Raw genomic sequence first — 17,837 nt, 5'->3', positions numbered from 1 at the left:
TACAGTCGAACACTGCAAATGAATATAAACACTCGAGGATAACCAGAGACAGATTCCAACAGCTCCTTTAATAGTAGGTACATTATTTGTTAATAAAGCCTCGAAAGCTGTCACTATGTTTTTTTGTTTTTTTTTTTTACCGGAGAAGTACTTATTTTTTTCCCAAATATAAGCTTAGCATGGATGCTGTTTCTTGAATTTGCTTCACATTCATATGGTTACATACAAGCACTCACCCTAAGAGCTCCTCAGAACAACTGAGTGCCTCTGATGAAGCACAAACGCTGTCTCATTACTTCCTCACAACTTTCACCACCTTGTCTGGGTTTCAAAATGGCATTGTTCCACACTGGTTACAGTTCACAAGTTAGATTTTGATGGACACAGGTCAAAGGTCACTGGGACTACCCCAAACACGTTTCTGGGCATTAATCAAGAATTGAAATGCTAATTATGACAAAGTTTCAGAACTCAGGAACAGAAGGGGAGATTGTGATCAAATTTCACATTTAGTCAGATACTGAATGGGTGACGCTAATGTTGTCACACTGTGATGATTGCATAGATCTTCTGTGCTGTCGGGTTGAAGATGTGTGTGAAGCATCTATTTTAGAACATCCATATTTGAGGCATTGTCTACTGTCATGGGTATGACTTTGTGTTCAATCACAATCAGCTTTAATGGCCAAGCATGTGAACATATACAAGCAATGTGATTTATTTATTTTTCCTCACAATTAATTTACACACTAGCACCAGAGAACAAGAACAACCAAGCATTAAATTCCTTCAAAGTCTTCATTATACAGGTGTTGACAGACATGGACTTAAACTGCATTTTGTCTGGCTGCAGGAGGCATACAATCGCCGGGTGGTAACTCGAGTTCAACATTGATTTTGACTCAAGTAAACTGTTTTCTTCCTTTGAAGCAAAAACGGAAACATTTAATAGACAGTTCAAATTTCACCTGTCAACACCAGTCAGATTACCATCATGGCTGCAGGACTCATTTTATAGAACAAAAAGGTCACAAGTTCAGTCCCTTCAACAGCTGACGGGTCAAGACAGCACAATGTCTAGCCGAGATGACCTCCAGCATTACACTGAGATCTGACAGCTTTCTTTGGGTAACTGCCTCCGATGTGAATGTGGAGATGCTCGACACAGACAGCGTATGAGGGTTTACCATTCATTCGCACCTTTTAGATCGCCGCACTATTTTTATAAGCCCATGGAGGCACAAGGCAGAAGACTACAGAGACTGCAGGTGTCATCTGGGTAACCGTTTCATCTCCCAGACAGCCACCGCCTGAAGTGAGCAGCCTACCTGAAGACCGGAACAAGTAACTCTTTCAAAAAGACACAGCGGAAGAGGAGGAAGTCTATTTTTAAGGAATGCTGAAGAGAAAGCAAAGAGTTTAAAAGCCTTGACAAGGTAAACAGAGAATAATCTGACTTCTAATTAAAGGTGGTCTCAGGCTAGCTGGCCAGCTGACCTAAGTATGAAAGTGACATTTAGGATAAGGAAAAAAAAAAAAAACACATAGCCGAGAAGATTTAATGAGAGAGAGTCTCTCCACTCTCTTCTCCCTGTGGGGAGTGACCTTTCCGACTCCCCAGTGACAACGTTCCCTCCAGATTTATTGGGCCTCTCCCTGGGCTGTACTGGAATAAAGAGAAGAGTAGCCTCACCATCCAGACGCTGACCTTTAATTTGACACAGGCAGGGACAAGCACGGCGCGCGATGCCCGGCCAACCAGCAGCATCAAATAGAAAACTGGACCCAGCGGTGGCAGCAGTGATTTGAAAAGCCCGAGACCTTGCAGCGTTGCCTTTGCTGATAGACTTAATTTCCACCCGGTGGTTTGTGTGTGGGATAAACGTGGTGAGATGAATGTCATAGCAGCAGAGAACGAACTCTGGGTACTCACACCCAGACACATGGAGGGATCAAAGAGAGGTGAAGTCGAACCGACACTGACTGGCCTCCAACTAACTAGCAGCTATTGTCTTGAAGTGTTACTCAGAGATACGAGTCACTCTGCCTCACACGAGGCCAAGTGATTCTTCAATATTTTATGAAATATTTGGTTTCTTGTGAGAACGATGAGGAGATCAACACCACTTTTACATCTGTACGCTGAATATGGAACTACAGCCAGCAGCTTAGCTTAGCAAATAGATTGGTCACAGATGGAAAAAGCACAGAAGAAACTACACCCAGATGCAACTGTACAGCTCACTTGTTGCAGTTTTCTGACAGGAGGGAAACCTTTGAGCACCTCGACAAGAAACTGTGACCACAGTTTGTGAGGTTTAAAGGTAATGATAGGTACATTGTTTTTTTAACCTTTGATGAGAGACTAGCTGCTTACTTTCTTCTTTTCTTCAGTTGGTCTTTATGCTAAGCTAATCTTACCACCTTATTGCGCAAGATTCAAAACTACACATATGAGAGGGTCATCAATTTAATTGTGTACAAAATATCAAACTATGATATTGCTCCAAATATAAGAAGATGTGTTTTGTTGGGGGTTATCTTCATCAGACGCAATGTCACACCCTGTGAAAAAATACTGTACCATTTGCGCTAAACTCAATTGCACCATCACTATTTTCACTAGGAGCCATTGCACCATTGTTCATGTGTATATATGTATGTATGTTTTTTATCTGTGTATATGTCTATTTATGTTTTATATCTCAATTGATGTCTGTTTTTGTGTTTGTACATTGAGAGAGCGAGTTACGACCGGAGTCAAATTTCTTGTTTGTGTAAACATACCTGACCCATAAAGCTGAATCTGATTCTTATATTTGAGGACTGGACAAAAGTTTGTTTTCAACAGCACGTAATCATCTTAAATTGTACTAGACCGACGGCCTTGACACGCCAGGACATAATCAGCGTGATCAGCAGGCTCTCCTGAGGAGGTAGGATGTTGCCTTGTGGCGTGACCACAGCATTAATACCAGACAAGTGAGCTTCTTTAAATCCTTTCATAATGCGTCTTAATCATCCCTCGACATGTTTAGTTACCTCTCTTTAACTTACAAGAGTTTCTGGTGGCTCAAGTGTTTCGCTACCAGAGGAAATAAGTTCCTAATGAGCGACAATGAGTCATGATAGTCTGCTGATATTTACTGCAGAGAAAACGTATCTGTTAGTCAGCCAATAATTACAGCTGACAGAATATCATGATGAGCTGCTCACAGGGACAGTGAGTATGTGACTTATGGACAAGCAACAAAACTGTGAAGAAAGTACTTCATGTTTCACTTTTACCAGAGAAAAGTCTACGGTATCAGTGGGGAACTTTATCAACAGGACTACTCTCACTATGTAGGTATATACAGTCCTGGAGGGATTTTCTATGGGAAAAAAGAGAAACACATTTCTCTGAAATAATTCAAAACTGACAGAAATAATCAGCCTTCATCATTATTTATTCCATATTTATAAAAATCTGACTTTGATTCTGATATATGATTAAAAGAATAGGTTAAATAATAAAACAAATGACAACATTGATGGGACCCCTAACTTAATATTTTGTTACAAAACCTTCTGACTCCTTTGGAGACATCTCTGCACCTGTCAACAGGTAGTTTGGTTCACTCTTCCAAATCAAACTGCTCCAGCTGTATCCAGCTGTGGTTTGAAGGGAGTTTTCGCCAGACTGCCTTAATAGTCTTGAGATTTCATTGTGGGCTTTACAGATTCAAGGTATCATTACATTACATATCCTGTGTATAGATAGGAAAATAGCTTTTAATTTAATTACATTTCAAAAGGAATGAGACATAAGTTATTAAGGCTACTATCAAATTCACCCACGTTTATACAGTACATACAATGCATCACAGGAGGTGAAAAAGGGAAGGTTATCTTCCAATCAAGGTAATCTTATATTTAAGCGAGCCTTTACAGTTCTAATCAAAGCGGGCTGTGAGCCATAGTAACTCTAGTCATCAGCAATCGACTAAACTCACGTTGGCAGCCTGCGGTGAAACTGCTGCATTATAACCTGTAGGATCACAATCCTATCTGGTTTGACCATATTTCAGTGACGTCTCTCTTCTGGCTGCCTAAACAGGCAAAGCAGATTCCCCAACACCTGTAACTAACAGAGAGTGTGGGAGTGGCCGAGATGAAACAGGTTACAAAGCGCTATAAACAATAATGATTTAATAACAATGAAGATAACCCAGTACACTCCCACTGCCATTCTGAGCTAACACAATTACGTCCTGTTAAATAAATCTCCATAGCAGAAACACACTAGATTTCATGTGATCACTTTTATGGTGGCGATACCAGGTGGAAGGTGTGAGGCATAAAACCTTCAGTGGCACCAGGTGGACGTGTGTGTGTGTGTGTGTGTGTGTGTGTGTGTGTGTGTGTGTGTGTGTGTGTGTGTGTGTGTGTGTGTGTGTGTGTGCGTGCGTGCGTGCGTGCGTGCGTGTGTGTGTGTGTGCGTGTGTGTGCGTGTGTAATCCCAGGAAAAAACCTTCTGAAGGAGATTAGAGCTTTCATACAATTACTGTTATCTAAAGACATTTCACAAGGGCTCTTGTCCTCTATATCTCCACTATCACAGCAGGTAAGCTCCTCTTGCCAATCAGACGCAACACGTGCTGGGAAAAAGAGTCCGTTCCTTTTACACAATGACGACGCCATTGGAGCTCAGGCTACCCAACACCCGCAGAAACTCTGCGAGGAGGTCACGGTCCATTAGTTGTCCCTCGTTTATCACCAAATCACATCTCTTCTGTAAGCACATGCAGTTTTACCAAAATCACAGAAATACAATCCATTTAAATGGATTTACAAGTTTGTACCAGAGACGACCAAAATCTCTATGAAGCCAGATCTGCAACACTTTAATGGATACGGACGGAAAGGGAAAACCTTGTTCTAATATCAAGGTATGTTTTGTCTCGATGTGCCTCCGCAAACAGTTATAATTTCATATTTTCATGCACACGTGTCGCTCCGTGTTATTTAGTTGTGTTGAAACACAGTATCGAATGCCCACATGGTTGTTATCATCCGTTTGAGTTCATGCTAATCATTCTCTATGGTGGTTTGTGACTTTAAACTTCAGTAAAAGTTGGTATAGACCAAGAACATTGTTTTTACTCATGTTTGACTGATGAGTTTTTCTAACAGGCTAATCGAGCTATGCTAATTGAGTCATCCAAAGAGGTAATAAAGTTGTACGAAACCATACGAAGCCAACCATGCACTGATGATATTACATACATACAGTAGAAACCCTCTTCAACTGGCTTATTTTTCATTTATATATACATTTTGAATATCTGAGTCCTGAAGGATTTCTTCACATTTCTGAGATACCTTGACCACACTTACTGAGGAAGAAGAGGAGAAAAGGCTTCCAAAACACTATCCTCACAACATAAATAGATAAGGTAGGCACCACAGAAACATTGGGAGCTCAGAGGAAGAGGACTTGCTCCCTGTGTATATATGAAAGGCTCATTCTGAGTTAATGAAAACCCAATGATTCTTAGTTGGAGGTATTTATGAAAAACATAATCATACATTTATTTTCAATTTCTGCTCACAGATCCCCTAAATCCTACACACTGAACTAAAATGTCAGTGTTCCCTCAAAATATTAATACAAGTATTGAATGAGCTTTGTGCATAACTTGTTCTTATATATTATTATATAAGGGTACAGGGTACAGGCTTTCTTTTGTATTTCTGTGTTCAGCCTCAAAGTAATGAAATGCATCAATGTGTATGTGAATATATCTATAACTTACTCTGGAAAATTTCATCCAAAAAAAATGTCATTCATTCACTCATATAAAGCCAAAGGGAGCTTTATGTTTAAAAATATTCTTCTGTGATATGAAATTAAAAGGAGAGGCTGCCCAGATAAACATTTTCTGTTGTTGTTGTCCGATTGCCGCATGTTCTTCCACACATGCGGCAATGAAGCTCAACAAAGTCTGGCATAATCGTCCAGGGAGCCGAGGCTGGACATGCATGAAATGAAATATGGAGTCAAGACCAGACTGTTAATTTACAAAGCTTGAAGTCTCAGCAGTCATTGATAAGTGTTGACTTACTGGCACTGAGTACGGTCATTTTCTGCAACAACAGTGTGAAATATTACTGAAAGTTCCTTCAATGTCCCCTTGTGGTACTTAAGAGGTTCGAGGCCGCTTCATGAGTTTCTCCAGCCACAACAATTGGTGAGATGGGATTTGCTGCTGAGTCACTGGTGCCACTGAGACAAACCAGGCAATATGTTTACTTGATGAGTCGCCTTTTTGAAGACAGATATCCCACAGAGACATCCTTGAACTGCTTGACCGGAGAAAAGGTTTTATTTTAATCTTCATAAAATTGCTTAGGGGCAAAGTTGGGCCGGTATTTACACATACGGGTGAAGTTAATAAAGATATTTTTCTGACCCTGTTCTGCCAAAATTAGACCATTTTCTAATGAGTCTTCTCAACTGCGACAGAGCCCGTTCGGACAAAATACCACAGTAAGCTCTAAGCCTTTAAAAATACCGACATGACTACTGGCAACTTGATTATTGACTCATGAATAAACTGTATTAACATTTAAATAGGTTTAACTTATTTAATATTACCCTGTAAATGTTTGCACTTTATGTAAAGAATGACACCTAACATGCACAAGCACTCAAACCTTGGCCACTAGCCAACAAAATGCCACGTGTCATCAATGTGTTCATTCATTTAGCTAATATTGGTCTTGCTTTAAAGTTAAAGACATCAGTAGATAGAATCCCCGGGTTGCAGACTTACAGCATGTGTGTGTATTTTAGAGGTGCTGGTGGGAGGATTAGCTTACCTTTGAGGTAGGCTGGCAGATTTCTCCTGTTTAAGTCTGTGTCCTAAGCTAAACTGGGCTTTTTAGCCAAACATTTTGAGCATTTGGCCCTTCATCTGGCATGAGGTTATGCTTTGGCTATTTGACAGAAATGCCATTAAGAACCTGTACTAGCCTTTACAAGCATATGATGCTGGAAGTGTTCTAGTCTACACAGGACGCAGAGATCGGTCAATCTAACACAGTCGAATTCTGATCTGTTTCCTCTGTGGTACACGGAAGTCCGGACGCTTCGGTGTAACAAAAACTTATCAGCTCATCCTCAAACATTTGTTTTGCCCAGGGTTGCAAAGACATGGCCCTGCCGCAGCTGTCACCAAATCAAACAAACTCTTTAGCTCCTTTAAACTGCAGGCTGACGGTGGGGTTGATTGTCTTGTGCGATACTGTTCGCACAAATTCAACAAGTCCAGTGTTCAACTACTGAGAAAGAAGAACTGTCTTTTCTCTGGGCACCACAGCATTTTAAGGTGTGTGTTGGATCCAGTCAAGTTGTCGTCCACATTGATTTTATCAGTCATATTTTGTCTTGCATGTACAATCACAACTCATGGAGCAGGCTTTGATCATACAGGACTAACGATTTTGCAAATGTAGCGTCTACAGTGTAGGTATGTCAGGTTAGTCAGCTTGTGTCTTGAGGGCAGGAGGGTTACGACCTTAGTTGGGGCCTGCCCCTTGTATTTAACCCTCTCCAGAGCCCTTGTGTATGGAAATTTAGGTTGTGTGGTCTCTGATTCACAATTGGTCTTGACGCCAAGATGCTAAAATCCAATCTGCTCTCCTGGCAGTACTCTGAGGATTGTAATTAGAAGGGGGCTCAGTCCAGCTCTCCAATCAACAGAGATCAATTTTGTGTACTGTATTTCTACATGGACGAGCAGACACTTGCGGTGGCTGTGATTTAGTGGGAGCAGCTCACCCTTGTGCCTCCGCTGGGTTTCTTTTTGAGTCTTAATAATCTTTTGGAATAGACTAAACTGTCTGTGAAACGTAGGACATTTTTCTACAGACTTAACAAGGCACTCGCTGGGGACCGGTCCAAGGTTTTTCCATTATAGTTTGCTCTGTTCTTCAAAATCTCAATCCCTAAATATACACCGAGCAATAAACAGCTTGAAAACTCTCATCCTTCAGGTTTCCCTCTGCTCTGGCAGAGCTGGGTTGTAAAAATATCACCTCAGTATTGTATATAACAGCATTGTATAGTGGGATAAAACGTGAGTCTCATGTCATTAAAGGAAGCCTGTACACAGTAAACACAGGGCTGTGATAAGAGCAGTTAATATATGGACGTTTCCCTTATCTATTGTTATTACCTGTTCCATCACAGCTCTACAATCCAGTATCATGTTGGTGTCACCTTCAGTTTACTGTGTGGGTGCAGAGACGTGTGACTCTGGCTGCCATGCTGTACTGTAATGTTAAAAGTATGTGTTTCTTTTCTGCTGCGACACTAACTGTAAACTACTTGGCATCAGCCAGGCATTCAAAAAGGAACCGCGATGACAGCTTGTTGATTTCATGTTTGCATCTCGCATGCACATTAATTCAGAGTGCTGTCCAAATATTTGAGGATGTTACACGTATCTCATGCTGGAGAGCGTTTGAACAATTTATATTTGCCTTCGTGTCATTCGGCTGATGCTCTCATCTGAGTTCTTGGCAGAAAATTAAACTTACTGTGTCTTGCTTAAGGACACGTCAGCAGGATACGGAGTCACTGAGTGCGTTGGTCGCTGCGTGGATTAAATCTTCCTCACCTCCGTTATGCAAAGCAACGTCCCACTGATCTGAATAAAGCACATCTCTCAAGCTATGTTATACTACAATTAGGTTTATTTTGGGCTCACATAAGATATAGTTGGCTCACAGAGGTCACCTCATAATAACAGCTTTGACAGGAGCTGTTATGGAAAATAAACAGGGCTATAGAAAAGGATATTAAATATAGCTGAGTTCATTTCTAATGAAAGAGGCAGATGTTTCTCATCAGACTAAGCGGCCTGGTTGAGCTTGTGAGCGCGACTGTACTGTTGTTGGTTGTCATCTGTTTGGGAGGCTGTTGTTGCTGTGGGATGTTTTACACTGCATTTAATTTTTTGACTAGTTTATAAAAACTTTCACTGGCCTTGGTTTAATTATTGGGGCATCGCCGCATGTCAGTAATTGAATTTCTGTAAATAACATGGCACATGCTGTACGCAATGATAACCACGGGTGGTGGTGCTATTTGTACCACAGTGCACATGTGACACGCACATTATGGCTCATTTTATAATTTTATAAAATTATATTTAACAATGTAATCATCTAAATTCCGTTAGTTGATCTGGATTATTCATACAAATTGTTTCTATCCAATTTGAGTCACAACACGTTTTTTCAAATGTTTTACAATAAAACCCTTTTTAAGAAATGAAGGTTTTTGCCAGAGGGGTTTTAATTTGAAACACAAACGTGTAACATTTAACGTAAGTTAACGTAACGTAACGTAATGTAACTTTAACATGGCAAAAGGTAGTGGATCAAAACGAGGCTTGAAGTTGATGTCCTTAATCAATTGATACACTGGAAATGTTAATATGACAACTCTTACCACTCCATTTGTTTCTATTGGCTCTTTCATGACATGAAAATAGTCACCAATAGTGATTATACCGCAGAATTATCACTCAAGATTTGTAGTTAGTAAAGAATATAATCCTGCTATTTTCAATGGTTGTTTTCCATTACTCATTTAAAATGTTATTGTCACATTTCATGACCTTTTACTAAAATGCTAGAAGGCTTTTAGTTTGACACAGATACAGGAAGTGTTGGGTTTTTATTAACAGTGAAATACAGTAACTTTAACAGGGCTGACGAGAGCCGATCAGGAGAACTGTGAACATCTGACCTACTCATTTGGAGACATAAAGTGGCGAAGCGTTGTACTGGTCTCTGGTGTTGTCTGAGCGCACTGTACAAACTCAACACTTCCAGTTTCCGTTTCAAATTAAAAGCCCTCTGGCGTTTTAGTGGACAGAAACCTTTCATTTGTTAACAAGGATTTTACTGTGAAACATTTCAACGAGTTTGTGACGAAAATCGGACAAAAACACTTCAGATGAGTAATCCAGAAAAAACTAAAACATTCAAAGCAATACAAATATACATTACTGATTCGTGTATGTGAACTTGCCACCGTTGGAACAGTGGTCACTCAACGTCCATGTCACTCCGGTACTTAAACAAATAGCACTACACGTACGGAATGCTTGTTAGCCGAATGTGTCTGCAGCTTTCATCAGTGCAGATAATCACATTCAAATCAATTCCTGATACTTTTGCTCCTGAATGTCCGGTATTGAAGGGTAAAAAAAAAAAAGAAAAGAAACCACCATCCAACCAATGAATATAGAAACTATTGCTCCTCCAACAGGCCCATGAAAACCACATATATTGTAATACATGCAAAATAATGCATGGAACATGTATTAAAGAACAGAGCAGACCAGTACTAATTGAAAAGAGAGCATAGCCAGGGTGGATGCCAATTACAATCATGCTTGTGGCACATGGAATTAATGATATCTCTACTGTGACTAATCGAGCCTGTTTCTGGCCTGTGATGAAGATGTGATGGAGACAAAAGCTCAGATTGCCCCTCACAAAGGAGCAACCGGTTGAGCGTCTGATGGCTCGGGCTTTGAGTGGACCTGTCTGACACAGACATCAATGAGGTCGTTCTTCTGAGGCTAAGCACAGGCATAATAATTAATCTTCTTTGACATCGTCATCCTCAGTGTCACCTAGCAACTGTCCTCACGCATTAACGAGACCACAATAGAGGCCTGTCGAGGACCGTGAGCTGTTGGGAGGGTGGGAGGGTGGGGCGGTCACTCAAATGCCTCCATTTGTGCAGTGAAACTGTAGAGGAAGCTAAATTCACTGGAACTCACATGATCAACCTTTTCTCCTTGTGTAAGAGCTCTTAGCACATTTTTAGCCTGAATCTAAAGAGAATATCAGGATATATATAGTACAGGCTCTCTAAAAAGAGAGAAAAGCATAAATTAACACTTTACTGGAAAGATGTTATTCTTGGTTTTTGCTGCGTTTTCATTAACTGTCTCTGTAGGCTTGAAGCTCACACTCACCTATTTACCACCACATGACAGGTGAGAAGAGAAGAGAAAGAAGTATTACACCTTTTATATCTTTTAAAGTCCTCCAGCTCTGCACAGCCATTATACTTAGTAAGAGGAAAGGAGGGAAGAGGTGAGAAAGATTACAATCATTTATTTGTTTTCAGTCTTGTGTTCACAAATCCATCTTGTAGAGAGAACATTTAAGTAAATAACTTTCATTAAACGTTGATGGGATCGATTAGCTTTGACAATGTCCTAAACTAGATGAAGAGGCGAGCGACTTTTTGAAGAAGTCGACACATCAAACTCAAAAATCATTAAAGTGTGTGCTACCCGGGCGACTTACACACACACATGCTCTCCGCCGCCAAAGAGGCGGATGATCATACAGTCCGGCTGGTGATTTCTGCTTCGGTAACAGGCATGGTTAAGTTGTCAAATAAAAAATACCGCACTTCTAGTATCCCCCTTGTGAACCACGACTGGCTGTCTGTCTCTCTCACACACACACACACACACACACACACACACACACACACACACACACACACACACACACACACACACACACACACACACACACACACACACACACACACACACACACACACGCAAAGATTCACGCAGACTGAAATCCTAACAGCATTCATCTGAAAAGAGAAACCTGACTGCCTATTAGTCAACAACTGAGAAAATTGCAAATGAGAGCGTGTTCAGGTAAAAGACTGTGACTGAGTTACTCAACATGTTTACTCCTGGAAAATTGGGGAATAACAGGCTGTCATACGGTGACACGTCAGCCTTTGTTAAAGAAATTACTTTGCTCTTCGCCCAGCTCTCTGATGCTCGGCCTGCTGGACAAATTGTCCATTTGGCAAGTGCCGACTAAATGGAGCCGCGTCTTCGGCATGTTGCTCTACCGGAGCACAAAGAAACCGGGGCAGATAGGAATCCAATTATCTGAGGCAAATAATGGACATCTCATTTAAGATGTGCGGCCGTTGCCACAGTAATGGCGCTGCCACAATTTTCCCCGAAGCCACTCTCTATCAACCGCATCATCTTCTGTTCAACACTAACTCATCTCCAGCCATATACTACAAGCTGTCAAGCGTCACAGATTATAATAAATCTTTTGAAGGTGCGGGGGACATGGTTTCAAAGATAGAGTATTTACTCACATGTAGCGTAGGTGTGGGTTCTGTGCAAACGCTCGAGCCTGGATCACCCTCAGGTTGCAATTCATGATAGTTCTGAAAGGAAAAGAAAAAGATCAAAAACAGATTAAACTGTGTAGAAACCAAAAAAATAAAGACATTTCTTCTCTTCCTGAAGCAGAAAAATACAACTACATGCACACGGTGTCATAATGGGATCGGCATGTAGCTGCATGAAGGCAATCATTTTCTTTCTACTTCCATTTCTCTGCCTCATATTAATCGTTCCTCCATGTTTTGGTCTGTTGTTTTTTTTTAACGCTTCACAAGATCCGCTGCAGTTTTTTTCTTTTGTTTTTGTCTTTTCCAGTTTGATAATGTTTTGTCATTTGAGCCAAACAAAATGCTGGTGTCGTTGTGGGAAAACAATTATGCAGCACTTGTCCATTTCCAGAAATTTCCCATGATTTTTGTGTGCTGCCGCAGTGCTCTGTACCAGGAACACTTCTGTCTTTTCTCAGTTCCTCGTCTTTCTCTGTATGTGTGTGTGCACCCTGCAGTCCTAACAGCCGAATGAAAATTCACTTTGAAGCAGCGTTCGATGAAAGATTTGTGAACTCCTGTGTCTTTACTGTAAAAACCAGTGAAACCTCTGATTACAGCACGTCTTCCCTCATTGTGTTCACTTGTATGCAGCAAAATAAGTATGAAATTAAACTAATCCTCATTTTGCTGGGGACCCAATGGAATCCTCTCAAGGACTCCTGGAATTCCCAGCGCCCCAGTTTGGGAACCACTGTTCTGGGCTACAATGGTAATGACTTCTAATCTTGTAATCACAGATGTCTCTTTCCGGAGAACTCATTGACATCATCATAACGCAGTGTGCTTATTACACCCAGCTGTTGGTGCCAATTACCTTCCAGAAGTCTGATCACGCCTCTATGGTGATCGACAGGGAGGTGGTTTCATCACCCAGAGGTTCCCAGACTGGGACCTCAGACGGTCCAGGAGAGGGTTTTGGGGGGAAAAATGAATAACAATAATCCTACTAATATTTCACTCCCTTGAAATTAACCCAACAATGAGCACAGACACCTGTGGAGCTGTGGATCTTATCCTCCCATCAGTGATGATGTCACAATCATCACTGCTACATTTATGTTTTAAAGTTTTGGGGACCCGCCGAAACATTGACTAAAGGTGTAAAAACAGTCCAGGAATTTTTTTTGGGATCTTTGTATCACTTCACCGTGGAAAGACCCAAATGAAAGTTATTACATTTGATTACTTTCTGAATATTTTTCTAATAAATGCATTGAACTGGGCAATAAAGCTGAAAAGTCCTAAAAATAAATGCAAACTATTCAGTGTTAACCCACAACAGAACTCTGTCAAACTTTTACTGAAAGTTCTTCAATATAACTTGAATTAAGACTGAAATCTTTTGATTTCAAACTACAAACCACTAAAACATGTAGATCACACCTGACTGCAGTGAAGGAGAAATGTTCCTCCAACCAAGTCTGCATTCAGGTCGTCTCCATGCTGCCTGATAAGAGTGCTCTTGGTCCTATCCAACGACACAGTCAACTGTCTTGGTGTAATTGTTTAGAGTGATGGACATTGATTTGATTGGCAGACGAGAGGCAGTGCGAATTCAAGAACCAATCAAAAACAAAGACTCTAAATTGGAGCTCACATTGCCTAATGAACGCAGCCTGTTTAGACGTTGGCAGAAGACATTCTTGCTCGGTGAAAAGATGCAAAGCAGCAAAATGTTATATTTTACACAATAAGCTTTTTCTGAAAAGAATATATGCAGATCTAACCCCTTTGTAATCACCAACATTTTGAAAAGTAACTGTAATTTAATTCCAGATTTTTTTCCCTCAGTAACTGTAATTGATTACAATTACATTTGGCTTTTAATTACATGCAACTTGTTACTCCCCATCACTGCTGGTCCTGTATGTTAACACAATGATACACCAAAATAACTGGGATATGTCTGGTTATATTCTGTAAATATCTGTATTTAATTCTAATTACAATGTGCATTCATCCACCGTTTAAAATAGTTCCAATTTAAAGTATGTTTAAATATTTGCTAAGAACTAAAGAGCCAGGCGGTTTAAGGACTGAAAATTATGTAATATCTCCATATTTATGTTAAAGAGTAATTGAATACAATCTTCTGTACGTACATGCTACAACAGAGCTGTTTCAGTCAAAGGACAACTTAAACCAAAACAGAAGTCTGGAGTAAAATGCAGTAAAAAAAAAAAAAAAAGAGGTGAAGGAAGGAATCCTGGAGAAACTTCTTCCTCTCTAATCCCTCCACACTGCTAACAGCCCCACAAGGCCGCATCACAACAGGCCTGACTCCAGGCGGGGAGGAGCCGGTGTCCCCAGACAAGGCAGCAGCAGAGAGGCAGTGGTAATGAGAAAAATGCTAATTTAGTGGTGGAGATATTGCACTTGGCCTCCCTGATGAGGGATCAAGGGGATCAGGGGAGAGGCCAGCTCTGACTTTGGAGGGCAGGGGAGAATACGGCTAGGGGAAAAAAAAAAGAAAAGTTAAGAGGAGGAGGTGGAGGGGGAAAGGAGGGAGAGGGGAGGGGGAGCAGGAGGCGGAGGCGGAGGAGTGGATGCAGCATCGGCAGAGGTGAGAGAAATGTAAAGGATGTGACCTCGTGGTTGTGAAACAGGAAAGGAGCGTAACATTGCTTTAACACGTGAAGAGATGGGAAAAGAAAAAAAAATCACAATGCTACAGCAGGGGCCCCTAATTAAATTTTCCCTGCTGCTGTTAAGCATTATTTGATCGGTGGCTAAACAAAGCGAAGGGGATGTTCCTCCAGCGTGTGACTGGAGAGAATTAAAAGCTTGTTTAAACATGGGTCTGCGTTAGGATCAAGAAACACACTCTTCACCCACTCTTCTCTCTGCACAAACCCGACTAAAACTCCTCATTCTCAGAGAAGTACGGGAAATTAAATCCAGATGCTGCAACTTCTGCTCTGAGCTCAAGTGCCGCTCTCATCTCTTAGGAGTCAAACCGTCGGCCTCTCCGCGGTACGCAACCTGATGGAAAACGGAGGATTATCAGCGGTACAGGTTCCACCGCCACCTCTTTTTTTTTTCCCACATCTGTAACACAGCAGGACTGAAGCTCAGCAAAGCGTCTGCTGCGTCAACACTCACAGTCTCTGCAGTCCGGTGTAGAGCTCCATATCGACATCTCTCAGAGTCTGCAATCCCGTCCAGTTCTCTATGTGTCTGCGAGCAGAGAGAAAAGAGAATAGCAAATGAGACATTCCTGTTCATCCGAGGAGAAAGGAAAACAAACCAGGAGACACGACAGGAGAAAACTCTTTTTTTTTTTAAGACCCAAGTTGCAAATTAAATGGCTGCGTGTTGTCAAAGTTTTTTTGAATCCATATTCATTTAAACTGCAATTATTGGAACAGTTCTGACAGAGCGCTCCCTGCTGCCCTCTGATAGATTTAATTGCCAGGAGGCAGCTTCTGAAGCTTAATCTATGTAAGGGGAAGTGTGAGGGGGACAGACCAAATAAACACTGCAGATGACTTTACTTCTGCTAATACGATCAGACTCCGAGGGAAAACTCTTTCTACGTGGTGGGATGAAAGGAGCCAAGCCGGCGCCTTTGAATTAGCTTCAGGAGAAAGAAAAAAGAAAAAAGAAAAAAAAACAGGGGCATTTATAAATGATTTGTTTGTTATGGTTTGGAAATGAAATCTGCAACACACATCGGGCACCCGGGTTTCAATTAAGCCATGGAAATGAGAAGCCGTAGCACAGGACATGGCAAAGGCTTTATTGCTTTGTTTTGCGGAAAGGAAAATATGATTAGACGCTTATGAGGACTTTGTCCTAAATGTCACATTTCAAATCAATGTCATGAATCAAACCGTCAGAGAGAGTTTTTTGTTTTTTATGTGGCAGGATGACAACACGTCCATATGTAGACACATATAGAGACACACAAACGTATCTCCTCATATTTACATGCACATAGAAACACATAGCAGCCGGAGCCTTGGAGCTCTGCGATCAGATAGCAGCTTGTATTTTATGACAACAGTTGGAACATAACATTCCTGAAATTGGTTTTGGCAAAAAAAACTTGTGCTCCTGTATATCTTTTGGGTCTTGTGCATCTGGCGTGCGATGATGAAGCGGCATCTGAGACATTCTATTTATTCATTTTATATATCTGTGCTGTCGGGTGTATCACCGGCTTTTTGTGGCGATGAGGATTCAAGTCTGCCAAATGTTAACGGCACTGCTGGAACGCCACCATGAGTGATTTTATATTTGGCCATTTGGTTGCCTTTTTTTTTTTTCCCATGAAGGCTGCCAGGTGGGAGAAGTGACGCAGTTTCAGTTGTTTTTCTCTGTAAATGGCTTTTAAAATTGCGGATTCATTGAGAGTATCAGCGATTCTGATGGTAATGTACCACAGGTGGATTTGCCAAATAGTTTAAGAGATGTGAAATTAATGCAAACAAAACCTGATTTATGCAGGTGAACTGCTGACTGCTGTTCACTTGAGTCCAATCCTGTCCTGGTTCCCTGCTGTTCTGATCCACAACTGTTTCCCAAGCCAACAATATACCCCTGTTTTCTAGATTCTATGAAACAATGCTAGAGCTGTTTCAGTCCCAATTAAACTTCTCATTTACTTGAAAAAAAGTATCTCGCTTTTAAAGGGAAAATAGTGTTCAGCTGCTCCACTCCACAAGGTGTCACTAACGCACCTGAAGCTGCCATCAAAAAAAGAATAATAACTTCCTCTAGTCCTACTTCCAGTTTTTTTTCTTCTCTATAGCCCCAAGCTGCAACCAGCAGTGACGTCGCTTGTGAACGGCCACCATGAAGTCTCCAGTTCGGATTTTGGCCGGTGCCATCTTGCTTGCCCTGAGCAGTTTGGACGAGCTGGGGAGGAGCGAGAGGTGGACCTCATTAGATCTGCTTAGAAACCCAACGATACTATGTCCCGCCCACCGATAGCGCATCCTGACTGCACCACAGGCCTGTCAATCAAACAGACACGCCCCCCGAAAACACAGCTTTTTGAGGCTTATTTTCTAATTAATGTCGGGATAATTTTCAGTTAGATGGCTGGAACACTAATAAGGAGGAGCGACCTTAGATAACACAATCAAAATAACTTGTGGAAACATTTATTGATTTTCAAATTTCATGAGAGAAGTTGAATGGGAGTGTATTGAGCCAGAGACTTTTGGAGATAACCTTCAGCAGCACTCGGTGATATTGCAGCGTAAGGCACCTCCACATTAGCCCCAACAGCTTTGTCCACTTTTATATACAGTCTACGTTTGGGCCTGAACGCAAACAAGTGTGAGGGAGCTCACTGAAACATGGCTAACTTATTTTTTGGCGTCAGTCAGCAACTTTCATAAGAAGGCATTGAGCACCATTTTTACAGACTGTTTCCTGTTTTCTTTAATACATTCAAGGCAAAAACAGGCAGCTAGCTAGCAACTATCCAAACACTAACAAATGGGAGGATGAATTACTTCGATGAACTACAATGAATACGCATGCTGTTCTCTCACCCACACAGGTCCCTCTGTAGTCATGCCAATCAAGG

General features: G+C 41.2%; 1 protein-coding gene across 4 annotated transcripts in view; it reads right to left on the bottom strand.

The window, feature by feature from the left end:
* Positions 1-17,837, bottom strand: part of ntrk3b (neurotrophic tyrosine kinase, receptor, type 3b) — a 204,416-nt gene that overhangs the window by 151,885 nt on the left and 34,694 nt on the right. For all 4 annotated transcript variants that reach the window (XM_069690324.1, XM_069690327.1, XM_069690325.1 and 1 more), the window contains exons 2-3: positions 15,401-15,475; positions 12,218-12,289 (exon numbers count right to left, since the gene is read on the bottom strand). In XM_069690324.1, coding sequence (XP_069546425.1) covers positions 12,218-12,289; positions 15,401-15,475 — 147 coding nt within the window. The remainder of the gene's footprint in view (positions 1-12,217; positions 12,290-15,400; positions 15,476-17,837) is intronic.

Source organism: Brachyistius frenatus, unplaced genomic scaffold, assembly GCF_029030835.1.
Source record: "Brachyistius frenatus isolate BFR_SWC_R1_liver_20210118 unplaced genomic scaffold, ASM2903083v1 Contig_9, whole genome shotgun sequence".
NCBI classification, from domain to species: Eukaryota; Metazoa; Chordata; class Actinopteri; family Embiotocidae; genus Brachyistius; species Brachyistius frenatus.
This window is presented reverse-complemented; position numbering and strand designations above follow the sequence as displayed.